Source organism: Manis javanica, chromosome 6 (assembly GCF_040802235.1).
Source record: "Manis javanica isolate MJ-LG chromosome 6, MJ_LKY, whole genome shotgun sequence".
Classification (NCBI taxonomy): domain Eukaryota; kingdom Metazoa; phylum Chordata; class Mammalia; order Pholidota; family Manidae; genus Manis; species Manis javanica.
In genome coordinates, this window is record NC_133161.1 from 71254398 (window position 1) to 71268955 (window position 14558).

The window sequence follows — 14558 nt, forward strand, 5'->3', positions numbered from 1 at the left end:
GTTGTTTAATCCCTGCTTCAAATTTAAATGATAATCTTGCCTGGTAGAGAATTCTTGGTTGGATGTCCTCCTGTTTCAATACATTAAATATTTCATGCCACTCCTTTCTGGCCTGTAAAGTTCCTGCTGAGAAGTCTGCTGATAGTCTGCTGGGGCTTCCTTTATTAGTACTCTTTTTTCTCTCTATGGCTGCTTGCAAATCCACTCTCATTACTCTTGATTTTTGTTATTTTAATCATTATATGTCTTACATGTTGTCCTCCTGGGAGTTCCTTTTGTTAGGGGCTCTCTCTGCTTCCATTATCTACATCTCCATTTCCTTCCCTAGATTGGGAAAAGTTTTTGACAATTATTTCCTTAAACAGACTTTCTGTTCCTTTGTCTCTTCTTCTTCTCATACCCCTATAATGCAAATATTATTTCACTTGGATTGGTCACATAGCTCTATTTTCATTCTTTCATTCCTAGAGATCCTTTTTTCTCTGTTCCTCATCTTTGTTGTGTTCTTGTTCTCTAATTTCCATTTCATTGACCATCTCCTCTACCTGCAGCAACCTACTCTTCAGTCCCTCCATTGTATGTACTCTTCAGCTCTGAGTAGCTCTTTTTTAGCTCTTCTGTTTCTTTGTTGAAGTCTTCCCTGAGATCTTAAATTTTGTAAATCAGTGAACATGTTTATGACTTTTACTTTATAATCTTTATCAAGAAGATTTGTGATTGCCATTTCAATTAGCCCTCTTTCTGGTTCCTGTCCTGTAGTTTTGTTTAGAACATATCCTCTACCTTCTCATTTTGGCAGAGTTTCTGTGTTTCTTCCTTTGTATTAGATGGCTCTGCTATGCTTCCTGGCTTATGGAGTAATAGCTTTATGAAGGAGGTGTGCTATGGTGTCTACAAGTTCAAGATCTTTACTCTCCAGTGCCTGGTTCTTCTTTGTGGGAGCCCCTGGTGTTGGTGTGCATTGGGTGGGACCACCTTTTCATCTGTCTTCCATAGTGGTCTGAGTCTGTGCAGGCAGTTTGCGTCAGCTGCCTTTGTGATCTGAGCAGTTGCCTCTGCTGGGATCCTTGTGGATGGGGGTGCCATCTGCCTACCCTGCTGCAATGGCAGGGATGAAGGGTTAATCGGGGCAGGGCCATTAATTAACCATGTTAATGGGGTATGTGACTCTGGGGCAAGGTAGGATGCAGAATACTGGGATTGGACACCCACAGGAAGGAGCTTTTGGGGTTGGCTCCTGCAGGAACCTCCCAGTTAGGCTAAAACAGGGCCAAGAAATCTGGGCAAGTCTTCCTCTGCCTGCCAGGTATCAAAGTGTGATGCTGCTGCTGGGCCCTGTGGGTTGGCTCCCGGAAGCTAGAGGGATGGAGCATTTGGGTCTCCCAAGAGTTCCAGAACTGTTGTGCTGAGGGAGATCTGGGGACATATCATGCCCTTTCTCCTGAGCAGAGAACTCGATCCAACCCTCACCCTTCTGGCATCCCTCCCACTAATGGCAAGTCTTTCAAACTACTGCCTCTGCTTTAGGTCTCAGGACCAGTGGATCATGCCTGTCTTCCACAAGTGGCTGTAGTCTCAGCCTTCAAGAATGTTTCAGCTGTTCCTGGTGTCCAGCCTCACTAATCACCAGAACCCAATGTAATGTGGATTTTTGCACCCAGAACAGATCTCCAGGGCCAGATGTGCAGTGCTCCTGGGCTCCAACCCACTCCCCACTCTGTTCCTCTTTCTCCTGCCTGTGGGCTGGGGTGGGAGGAGGGTCCTGCTCGATCCCATCTCTGCCACTTTACTATTTTCTGTGTGGTCTTCTCTTCTTCTCCAGGAGTAGGTGGTCTGTTCTCCAGTCCTAGGTCTTTTCCAGGTGTAGTTGTACTTGCTGTATTTTCTTCTTTTATGTGTTTTTAGGAGGAGACTTTCAGCCATGCCTTCCTATTCTGCCATCTTTTTCTCATCCTACCTCTCTTTTGGTTAGTATTTGTATGGACATATTTTTTCATCCTTCAATACCTGAGTACATACACACACACAGTACACACACACACACACACACGAAAATACTACTTTCCTAACCCTTGTAGCTTAGATCTGCTGGGGCACTTCAATGGTGAACCAGGCCACCTACAACTCTGCCTTAGTTGTCTTCTCCTGCTTATAGAAATCCACCATAGGTGCAAGCCTTGGATTCTCTTGGTTCTCTTCTGAGCACTCCAATCCTGGCATGCCTATTGAGCCCCATTTTTCCCCAGAATACACTGTAGCCTTTATGAGCCCTTATTTCCCCCCAAAACTTCCTCCTTAGCCTCTTCCTTACTGGGCTTTTGGATCTGTTTACTCCTTCCCTTTCTGCTATCCTTTGCCCTATATAGGCATAGACATGTAAGTCTTCAAAGGTTACAACAACTGCCACCAGGAAAGCAGTTCAAGCCTCTGTGGTAGGATCAACACATGCCACCCTCTGTGCCAGCTCCTTGGGGGACCACCAGACAGGTCAAAATGCAAAATCACAGTATTTTAAGCAGAAGGTACACATTAGCTTTCTGGCATCAGTAAGGTGCACTAGGAATGTGGGCTGTCATTCCCATAGATGCTACTGCCACAGTGTGAAATCGAGGATGGTAGGGAGATGAGTGAAAAGGCCATAGTGCTCTCTTACCAAAATAACTGCTGCCTTTTTCTTAATTGATTTCTGGTTATTATAAAATTTGGATTAAATTCCAGAACTCTGAAATATATGACTCTATGAGTCTTTTCCAGCTTATATCTATTTCTGTGGGGGGGGTGATACTTTGAGAGTCCTACGCTGAATTTTCTGTGATATCCACCCTAGGTATTTTTTTTTGTGTAACTATACTGTATGGATTTCACTGACCTTGTCTATATATGTATTTTACCAAATTAGTGGATATTTTAGCCATTATTTCCTCAATATTTTTTCTGCTCCATTTCTCTCCTTCTGAGACTCAATTACCATTTAATGTTGCCCTACAAATCCCTACAGCTGTATGTGTGTGCAGAGCTTTGGGAATCTAATGATGATCTGTCTTCAAGTTCACTGATTTGTCTAAAATTTTCTATTTTGCTGTTAAGTCCATCCAGCTAATTTTTTACTATAGGTAGTGTATTTTTTAGTTCTATAACTTCTACTTCCTTTTTTACAGTTTCTATTTCTGGCCTAAGATGAATTTTATTTATTTATTTATTTATTTATTTATTTATTTATTTATTTATTTACTTATTTTGGTATCATTAATCTACAATTACATGAGGAACACTATTTACTAGACTCCCCTCATCACTAAGTGTCTCCCACATACCCCATTACAGTCACTGTCCATCAGCATAGTAAGATGCCATAGAATCACTACTTGTCTTCTCTGTGTTGTACAACCCTCCCCGTGTACCCCTCGACATTATGTCTAATAGGAATGCCCCTTCATTTTTTCCCCCCTTATCCCTCCCTTCCCACCCATCCTCCCTTGTCCCTTTTCCTTAGGTAACTGTTAGTCCATTCTTGGGTTCTGTGAGTCTGCTGCTCTTCGGTTCCTTCAGTTTTTTTCTTTGTTATTATACTCCACAGATGAGTGAAATCATGTGATACTTGTCTTTTTCTGCCTGGCTTATTTCACTGAGCATAATACCCTCTAGCTCCATCCATGTTGTTGCAAATGGTAGAATTTGTTTTCTTCTTATGGCTGAATAATATTCCATTGTGTATATGTACCACATCTTCTTTATCCATTCATCTACTGATGGACACATAGGTTGCTTCCATTTCTTGGAAGTAGTGCTTCCATTCTATTGTAAGTAGTGCTGCGATAAATATAGGGGTGCATATGTCTTTTTCAAACTGGGCTCCTGCATTCTTAGGGTAAATTCCTAGGAGTGGAATACCAGGGTCAAATGGTATTTCTATTTTGAGCTTTTTGAGGAACCAGGGTCAAATGGTATTTCTATTTTGAGCTTTTTGAGGAACCTCCATACTGCTTTCCACAGTGGTTGAACTAATTTACATTCTCACAGGCAGTGTAGGAGGGTTCCCCTTTCTCCACATCCTCGCCAACATTTGTTGTTGTTTGTCTTTTGGATGGTGTGATCCCTACTGGTGTGAGGTGATATCTCATTGTGGTTTTCATTTGCATTTCTCTGATGACTAGTGCTGTGGAGCATCTTTTTCATGTGTCTGTTGGCCATCTGAATTTCTTCCTTGGAGAAGTGTCTGTTCAGATCATGTACCCATTTTTTAATAGGATTATATGCTTTTTTTGTTGAGGTGCATGAGCTCTTCATATATTTTGGAATGCCGACCCTTTATCAGATCTGTCATTTATGAATATATTCTCCCATACTGTAGGATACCTTATTGTTCTATTGATGGTGTCTTTTGCTGTACAGAAGCTTTTCAGCTTGATGTAATCCCACTTGTTCATTTTTGCTTTTGTTTACCTAGTCCAGGAGATATGTTCATGAAGAAGTTGCTCATGTTTATGTCCAAGAGATTTTTGCCTATGTTTTTTTCTAAGACTTGCATGGTTTCATGACTTACATTCAGGTCTTTGATCCATTTCAAATTTACTTTTGTGTATAGGGTTAGACAATGATCCAGTTTGATTCTCTTACATGTAGCTGTCCAGTTTAGCCAACACCAGCTGTTGAAGAGGCTGTCATTTCCCCATTGTATGTCCATGGCTCCTTTATCATATATTAATTGACTGTATATGTATGGGTTTATATCTGGACTCTCTATTCTTTTTCCACTGGTTGTGGCCCTATTCTTATGCTAGTATTAAATTGTCTTGATTACTGTGGATTTGTAGTAGAGCTTGAAGTTGGGGAGCATAATTCCCCAAGCTTTATTCTTCCTACTCAGGATTGGTTTGGCTATTCTGGATCATTTTTAGTTTCATATGAATTTTAGAACTATTTGCCCTAGTTCATTGAAGAATGCTATTGGTATTTTGATAGAGATTGTATTGCTTCTGTAGATTGCTTTAGGCAGGATGGCCATTTTGACAATATTAATTGTTCCTATCCACGAACACGGTATGGATTTCCATTTATTGGTATCTAATTTCTCTCATGAGTTTCTTGTAGTTTTCAGGATATAGGTCTTTCACTTCCTTGGTTAGGTTTATTCCTCATAATTCTATTATTTTTGATGCAATTGTGAATGGAATTGTTTTTCTGATTTCTCTTTCTGCTAGTTCATTGTTAGTGTATAGGAAAGCTACAGATTTCTGTGTATTAATTTTGTATCTTGCAACTTTGCTGAATTCAGTTATTAGTTATAGTAGTTTTGGAGTGGAGCCTGTAGGGTTTTTTATGGTACAATATCATGTCATCTGCAAACAGTGACAGTGTAACTTCTTCCTTACCAATCCGGATGCCTTTTAGTTCTTTGTGTTATCTGATTGCTGTGGTTAGGACCTTCAGTCTTTGTTGAATAAAAGTGGGGAGAGTGGGCATCCTTGTCTTGTTCTTCATCTTAGGTGAAAAGCTTTCAGCTTCTCACTGCTAAGTATAATGTTGGCTGTGGGTTTGTCATAAATGGCCTTTATTATGTTGAGGTACTTGTCCTCTATACCCATTTTGTTGAGAATTTTTGTCATGAATGGATGTTGAATTTTGTCAAATGCTTTTTGAATGTCTATGGAGATGATCATGTGATTTTTGTCTTTTTGTGGATGTGTTGATGGATTTTCGACCATCCTTGCATCCCTGAGATAGATCCCAGTTGATCATGGTGTATGATCCTCTTGATGTATTTTTGAATTCGGTTTGCCAATATTTTGTTGAGTATTTTTGCATGTATATTCATCAGGGATATTGGTCTGTAATTTTCTTTTTTGGTGGGGTGTTTGGCTGGTTTTGATATTAGAGTGATGCTGGCTTCATAGAATGAGTTAGGATGTATCCCCTCCTCTTCTGTGTTTTGTAAAACTTTACAGAGAATGTGTATTATGTCTTCTCTATATGTCTGATAAAATTCAGTGCTGAATCTATCTGGTTGGGGGGTTTTGTTCTTGGGTAGTTTTTTGATTACCGATTCAATTTCATTGCTGGTAATTGGTCTGTTTAGATTTTCTGTTTCTTCCTTGGTCAGTCTTGGAAGGTTGTATTTTTCTAGGAAGTTGTCCATTTCTTCTAGGTTTCTATGATTCCTTTTTTTGATTCATTATGAGCATACCTACACGTTTACATTCTTGGGCATAGTTTCATTAGCTGCTTAAAATTCTTGTATGTTAATTATAACAGTTGAGTCATTTTTTCTTTTGGAAGTGAGCTGCATTTGCTTTTTACTTTGTTTTGAATCCTGGGCTCTATAATGCCTTCTATTCCTCTCCAAAGAATGTTGTCATTTGTTATTGATGTTGTTTCATCAGGCACTTAAATTGGCTGGACTAAAAATACAAACTCTTTCCCTGCAGCAGGCAGATCCATATCTCAGTTCATGACTTTTAGCCATTAGCTGTTACATTAGTCTCTTGTTGTTTCACAAATTTCCATAAAATTGAGCTTCTTAAATTAATAAACATTTATTTGCACAGTTTCTGAGGATCAGGAACCCAAGAGGAGTTTAACTGACTTGTTCCATCTCACGGTCTTGTATGAGACTGCAACCAACCTACTGACTGGGTTGCAGTCAGGCTTGATTGGGGCTAGATTATTTACTTCAAAGCTTCTTTATTTGGCTATTGGTAGTAGGCTTTAGTCCCTTCACATATACCAAAGACTGAGGAAAGAAAATGCCAGGCAAAAGTGTCTCTAAAATTCTAATGTTGTGATAATGGGTGGAGCTATGCACATCTACAGGAAATCTCTGTACACTCCACTTAATTTTGCTATGAACCCAAAAAAGCTCTTTAAAAAACCAAAAGCTACCAAAACAAAAGAAAATGATATATCCCTTCTGCTTTATCCTAATGCTCACACAGACCAAAGCTGGTATAATGTGGGAGAGAACACAGGTGGCAGCAGGAGGTGGGCATAATTGGAGTCTGATAGATGGCCCTAAATTTATTAAAGGGATTGCATTTGTAGTTAAAGGTTTTCACACATGGAAGATGCATGCCCAGATGACTTCATTGGTGAATTTTACCAAGTACTTAAAAGGAAACACTAATTTTAAAAATCTTCTTTCATAAAATTGAAGATAAAATACTTCACAACTCATGATATGAGATGTGCATTATCTGATAATATAATGAAACATAGACATTGCTAGAAAAGAAACTTACAGAGAAGTATTCTGAATGAACATCGATGCAAATATCCTTAATAAAATTAAAGCAAATCAAATCCAGCAATTAAAAATGATAATATATTATGACCTACTGGGTTTTATCTGTAAATCCAAGTTTGGGACAACATCAAAAAACGAATCAGTGTTTCACCATGTTAATAAATTAAAGAAAAGCCATATGAACATCTTACTAGATTTATAAAAGCAAAAAGCCTGTGGCAAAATAAGACGCACATTTATGATTTTAAAAAGCACATAACAACAACTTAAAAAACTTCTCAGCAAAGAACGAATGGAAAGGAACTTTCTCAATATGATAAAGGGAATCTGCAAAAACCTACAGCTAATATCATACTCAATGGTAAAGGATTTAGTTCTTTCCCACTATGAATTCCTTTTCCACAGGAATAAAGCAAGGCTATTCTTTCTCACCACTCCCCTTCAACATTATATGGGAAGTCCTAACTAGTGCAAGAAGGAAACAAAAAGAAATTAAAAGTATACAGATTGGAAAGGAAGAAGAAAAAAATTGTTTGATTATTTGAACAGATTTTCTAGGTAGAAAATGCCAAAGAATCTACAAAAAACACTGCTGGAAATAATAAGTGAATTTAGCAAGATTGCCATATACAAGGTTAATATACAAAAGTTAATTGTATTTTAGTAATTGCATATTAGTAACAAATGACTGGAAATTGAATATTAAAAAATATAAAACAGGTATAAATTTAACAAAGTATATGCAAGGTCTGTTTGCTGAAAACTACAGATATAGATAAAATGACTCACAAAAGACCTAAATAAGTGGATATATATATATATATATAGTGTTCATAAATTGGAACACTCAATATGGTTAGTATGTCAGCCCTCTCCAACTTATCTCTAAGTTCAACTCAATTCCAAAAACATCCCAGCAAATTTTTATTCTAGAAAACAATAAGTTAACTAAAATTTATATAAAAGGCAAAGCAACTAGAGTAGCCAAATTCAGCAACTAGAGTAGCCAAATTCTTTTTGAAAAAAACAAAGTTGGAGGAGTCAGAGTATCTCATTTTACGATTTATGCAAAGCTACAGTAGTGAAAACAGTTTATTATTGGCAAAATGATAGTCATATAGATCAATGGAACACAGCAGAGTCTAAAAATACACTCACATATATATGATCAATTGATTTTTGACAAATGTACAAAGGTATTCCAATGGAGAAAGACACTATTTTCAACAAATGGTGCTGGAAAAACTGGACATCCACAAGCCAAAAAACAAAACAAACAGCAACAATTAACACACACACACACACACACACACACACACACACACACACACACACACACACTTTGATCCATACAGCATATTATATAAAAACTCAACTCAAAGTGAGTCACAGACCTGAATATAAAAGCTAAAACCATAAAACACTACTAGATAAAATCATGGAAGAAAATCTTTCTAACTTTGGCAAAGATTTCTTATACACTAAAATCACAATCCAAAAAATTGATAAATTGGACTTCACCAAAATTAGAAACTTCTGCCCCTCAAAAGTAATTGTTGAAAGAATGAAAATAAAAAGCAAAAACCAGAAGAAAATATTTGCTGAATACATAAAAAGTAAGTCAAGACTCAAAATTCAGAAGATAACACAATAAAAATTGGTATTTTGAACAGATACTTTACAAAGAATGCATATGATTGGCGGAGAAGCAAGAGAAAATATGCTCAAATAATTAATCATTAGAAATATGCAAATTAAACCTACAATGAGACCTTACTATTAGAATAGCTAAAATTAAAATCTGACAATATCACAAGCTGTTGAAATATGGAATAACTGCAACTCTGATATTTTGATGATAGGAATGCAAAATGGAACAACCCCTCAGGAAAATTGCCAGTTTTATAGAGATAAAGTGGTAATTTCATCTAAAGTTATAAATACATTTACCATGATCATGGTATACAACCCACTGATCATACTCGAAGTACACTTCATTTTAAGTGAAATGAAAACTTAGATGCAATTAAAACACTGAGTGCAAATATATGTAGTGGCTTTTTTGTGATCACCAAGAAGTGGAATCATCCCATTTGTCCTTTATCTAGTGAATGGATAAATTATATACTTCCATATAATGGAATACTTCTCATTAACAAAAAGGAACAAACTGTACATCAACAAATCTCAAATGCATTAGACTAAGTTAAAGAAACTAGACCCTAAATATTACATATTAAGATTTATAACATATATTATATATAGAGAGAGATACAATTATGGGTTTATAATATATACTCTGAAACCCCATATATATGTACATGTGTGTGTGTACTTGTGTATGTGTGTGTGTATATATATATATATATATATATATATATATATATTAGAATGTATGTCTGATATATATATATATATCAGAAGCAATGAGCAGAACAAATACCCAGATATTGATTTCTAAATACTTTTCTTCACTACAAGGAACAGGTACCTTTGTTTATAGCTATAAATAACTATAAACATATAAATCATATAAAGGCAAACTTTAGGCCAGTTACCTCTCTAAATTCTTACTTTGCCAGTTACCACAGTTTTACTTTTTATGTCAGGTTTATATTGGATTAAAGTAGGTTTGAAACATATTCAAGAAGCCTGGCAGACAATATTTTAGCCAAGGGATCAAGTTTAACATTGCTAGAGATGTCACATGGGTATCAGGTACCCCTGACGTGATGTGATAAGAGCACTTCACCTCTCTGGTATTCTTTCCAAATCCTAAAACCCCTGTCTCATTATGAGAAAATATGTTGGACAAACTCAAATTAAGAATAATTCTACAAAATGCCTAACAAGTAGTACTCAAAATTGTCAAGATCAGAAAACATTGGAAGACTGAGAAACAATCACAGACCAGAGAAGACTAAAAAGACATAACTGTGCTATTGTGGAATGCATTCTGGAACAGAAAAAGGCCATTGATGGAAAAACTAATGAAATCCAAAAATTTCCAAAGTTTATTTAATAGTAATCTATCAATGTTTCTTGGATTTGACAAATGTAATATGATAATGTGAGAAGACAACATTAGGGGAAACTAAAACTGGACGAGAATTCTCTGTACAGGAACTCTCTATAATTTCTACAAGTTTTCTGCTATATCTGAAATTATTACCAAATAAAAAGTTTATTTAAAAAATTACCATCACATCTACTCTGTAAAGTCCTTTTCTGCATTATAAGAGGAAGCCTCCTATCTTGTTTTGCCATCCTCTGTGAGAGAAAGGAACCACATTCTGTTTTTATTCTTCCTCCTTTTTACCCCTAGCATGTGGACAACAGTAAGAATTTATGATATGCCAGCAATGTGAGAGTCCTCTGGTATACTTTCAGAGAGACACAGCAGGTGCCCCACACATAGTGGTTATTTGTCTCTATAGTTGTCTTTATAATTATATAATTATTATAATTATAAGAATGGTATAATTCAATTATAATTTTTTTTATTCTAGGAAATAATCTGACAGCTCTGCCTAGTGGTATCAGCAAACTTTTTTCATTAAAGGAGATAAATTTTGATGATAACCCATTGCTGAGACCCCCAATGGAAATCTGTAAAGGAAAACAATTGTGTACTATTGTACACTATCTACAAAGGGCAGATGAAAGAGATGGTAGGTGATTACTGACTAGCTTACAAGTCATTTTTTAATCTGTAAATTAAAAGATAGTTTAATTAGAGGCTTTCAATCTGGCTGAGACTTAAAATCTTTTGTTATCTTCCCTTTTCTGAAGGTTGGGGGTTTATTTTAATAATTCAGACTATTAAATCTAGATCCATATAAATGGAACCATTGAAATAGGCAAATCCTTGTGAAGGGTGGGCTGCTTCCCACCTATTGGCCTCAATGCCTTTCAGTAGGTTCTTCATAATGGTTGTAACCAGACTCAGAGAATCCACAAACAGATTTCTTCATCACTTCTGATCTGTATCACCATATGTAGTTCTAAAAGTTGTATTTGGCCTTGAAGGAAATCTATAGATCCTTTCTTATACTGGTCAAGTTTTGGCCCACTATGATCACCTATCTGCAATTCCTGGGCAGTCTTCATTCTCTGTCTGTAAGTGTTCCATTGGTTGTCCCTGATTATTTCAGAGAACAGGTTCATTTTCTTTAAATAACCTTCCATTGAACCAGATGGAGATGTGCACGTGGTTTCTTAAGATGGTACATAAAGAAGCACACTAAAAAGTCAGAATTGAAGGAATGAGTTAAATTCCTGAAATAATCACAGTGTCTGAAAGTCACTTTGAAATTGCCTATAATATCCTTTTAAATAGTCATATTATGTTATAGAGTTATTCAGACTTTAGAATGGGACAAATGGTTCACATTTCAGTTTGTATAGTAAGTCTGCATTTTACCTTTTAATTTTATTTGATACAGAGATTTGATAGGAGCCCAGAAGTGAAAAACCTAGATATAACATTAACTTAAAATAGAGTATGTTTTTCAAAAGAATTAGCCTAAGTTTCCCTTTGTGTTTAAATGTAGAGAAAATCTTAGAGAATATCTTCAAGATAGTTGCCAACAACATCACTGAAACAAATTTTGAATTTCTGTGTCAAAAATTAAACCTGTCAATTTCAGAAACTGATATAGCTATGAAGAGGTATGTATGAATGACAACATGTATTATAAGCTTATTCTCATGTACTGATTTATATCTTATTGCTATTACATAGTTTTGAAACATTCATATTAACATGAACTCTAGTTTGCTGTAAAAAATTAATTTTAGTTTATTATGTATTTGAGATGCATGTGGGTATACAGTAGTAAAGAGCAAAGGCTCTGAGGACAGACTTGCTTTAAATCACAACTATTTTTGTGAACTTGGACAAGTCCCTTAACTTCTCTGTGCCTCAGTTTCTTCACTGGTAAAATGGATATACTTATCTAAGAGAATGGTCATGAGACCAGGTTAAGCATGTAATACTATAGCAGTAATGTACTGGTTTATAGTACATAATCCACAATTACTGTTTTCAGGTCTTAAGTAAATATCAGAATTGTATATTCATCAAACTACTGATTTTTTACAAGAAAGCAAGGGATTAACATGGATTTTTTATATGCCAAGCTCTGTGCTAGATTTTTATATGGACTATCTTCACCAAGTAATTTAATCCTGACTTCAATCTGGTAAATTGCTTTCAAAATCTAGATATTTAAGTAGCTTAAAATAATGTTCTTAATTAGTAACTAAAATAATTGTTATTTTCAGTACTGTTTCATTAAGTGTGAGAGTCCATCAAGCACTTAATAGGTGGAAAACAGGAAGTAACAATCTGTCACTAACCACTGATGCTTCAAGAGACCAACTAACTCGGGCACTAAATATGATAGGAGCATATGAAATTATGGACAAAATAACAGCTTTAAAACTTTTTACATGTGCAATTACATTTTGAACAGTGTATCCATAATAAAAACTGGAAACTTATGATGCACTTATATAACTGAAACTCAATACAAGAGAATTGCATATCATGTCTCTTCATGCATTCCTCAGAGATGATGACAATTTACAGCTACTACATTAATGTTACTATAATAAAATATTACAGACACTGTTTTGTGTATTTGTTCTGTTGTCTTGGAATTATAAAAATGAATTAAAAAAAATAATTCCATCTAAAAATTATTTGTTATATAATACTTTTTATAGAACCCAAGATTTATAGGTAATAAGGTCATTAGTTACTTTCATTGGGGCTAGAAAGCAGTTTCTTTTTAGATGCTGGTTTAAAAACTGAAAGGAATTTACTGCCTCTATTGCTTCTCCTTTAGGAATGGGATATTGTGTTAAACATAAGCCAGGGCCAAACTCAGTAATCTTCTAGTTGACTGTTCAGACAGGAGTGGTGGAATGGACATCTGTTGCTTGCTCATCACTGTCTTCCTCTGCTACCAGAAACCCTCTTTCACATGACGAACCCATTTTGTGTATTTTAGAGGGGGTTGACCTTGTCATAGGCAACTCTCTTCCCCTTCTCCTATAACCACTAAAACCAAAGTCTTCTACCTATCTAATTACAATGTTTGATTCAGTGAAGGCCAGCTGACGTAAGCCAGGGCATTAAGTTTCCCTTGGGCTTTTGTGCACAGCCATCAATGAAGATGCACTCTTTCTGCTGAGGTTATGAGTCTTGGAGTCTTGGTTTGTCATGCAGAGCTTGCAGTAGTCTGTCTGAGAGCTGGGATGGAACCCAGCTGTATTATGGTTTTTCAGAGAAACAGAGTGTTATATACACAAATAAAAGATTTGTTAAAGGAATTGGCTCACATAGTTATGGAGGCCAAGAAGCTGCATAGCCTGCCATCTGAAAGCTAGAGAAGTAGGAAAGCTGGTATATTCAGTCCAAGGCTGATTTAAAGTCCAGCATCTCAGATGTCTAAGGGCAGCAAAGATGGATGTCTAAGCTCAAGAAGAGAGAGAATTTGTCCTTGCTTTGCCTTTTTGGACTGTTCAACCCCCAACAGATTGAATGATGCCCACCCAGACTGGTGAGACCAAATCTCTTTGTCTACTCAATCAAATGCTAATCTCTTCCAGAAACACCGTCTCAGACACCCACTTAGAAATAGTTTTACCAGTATCCCTTAGCTCAGTCAAGCTGACATGTATAATTAACCACCATACCAGCCATGTCTGAAACTAATGATAACTTCAGGACTCTTCACTTTTCACTCGCTTAAGCTTGTGGACCTGGGTTTCAATAACTTTGAATGGAAGGAGACCTAATACAAGAGGTTAAGAACATTCTAGACATAGTGTAGTTTTTGTTATTTTATAAAATAATTTTCTACTTGGAAGACATAGTAAACTTAGTAATGTGAAAGCAAATTAAACAAAATAATTGATTTTGCAGGTTGGATTTAAATAGTGTGTATTTTATCATCTTTGCTGTTGATTTGGAGATCCAACTAAAATATTGATTCATAACCCTAACACCTATGTTTCTAATCCTCCTCTATTTGCAAAGTTTTTCCAGTAGGGATAAACACATCTAAGGATTTATACTGACTTAATAACAGCAGCTGTAAATGTTCTCCACTGGAGAGAAGGTACTTCCATAGAACATTAAAGTGGGAAGGATTTTGGGAATTGTCTATCATTTTACAAATGAGAAGACTTAGAACAATTAAGTGAGATAAGCCAGCTTCATTTTTTTTTCAGAAATAAAGATATAAAGACCAGAAAATTTTCTTATAGGTGAACCTTGGCCTGAAGTCAGAGAGGAAAAAAGCTGAAC

The 14558-nt window shown here is 36.0% G+C and overlaps 1 protein-coding gene across 4 annotated transcripts in view; it reads left to right on the forward strand.

The window, feature by feature from the left end:
* LRRD1 (leucine rich repeats and death domain containing 1) overlaps positions 1 to 12828 on the forward strand; it is a 61557-nt gene extending 48729 nt beyond the window's left edge. For 2 of the 4 annotated variants that reach the window (XM_073239888.1, XM_017671573.3), the window contains exons 3-5: positions 10750 to 10911; positions 11794 to 11911; positions 12527 to 12828. In XM_073239888.1, coding sequence (XP_073095989.1) covers positions 10750 to 10911; positions 11794 to 11911; positions 12527 to 12713 — 467 coding nt within the window. In that variant the 3' untranslated portion in view covers positions 12714 to 12828. Of the gene's footprint in view, positions 1 to 10749; positions 10912 to 11793; positions 11912 to 12526 lie in introns of those variants that run through there. The other 2 variants (XM_073239886.1, XM_073239887.1) reach the window with 2 other exon arrangements.
* Positions 12829 to 14558: the final 1730 nt, after the last annotated feature.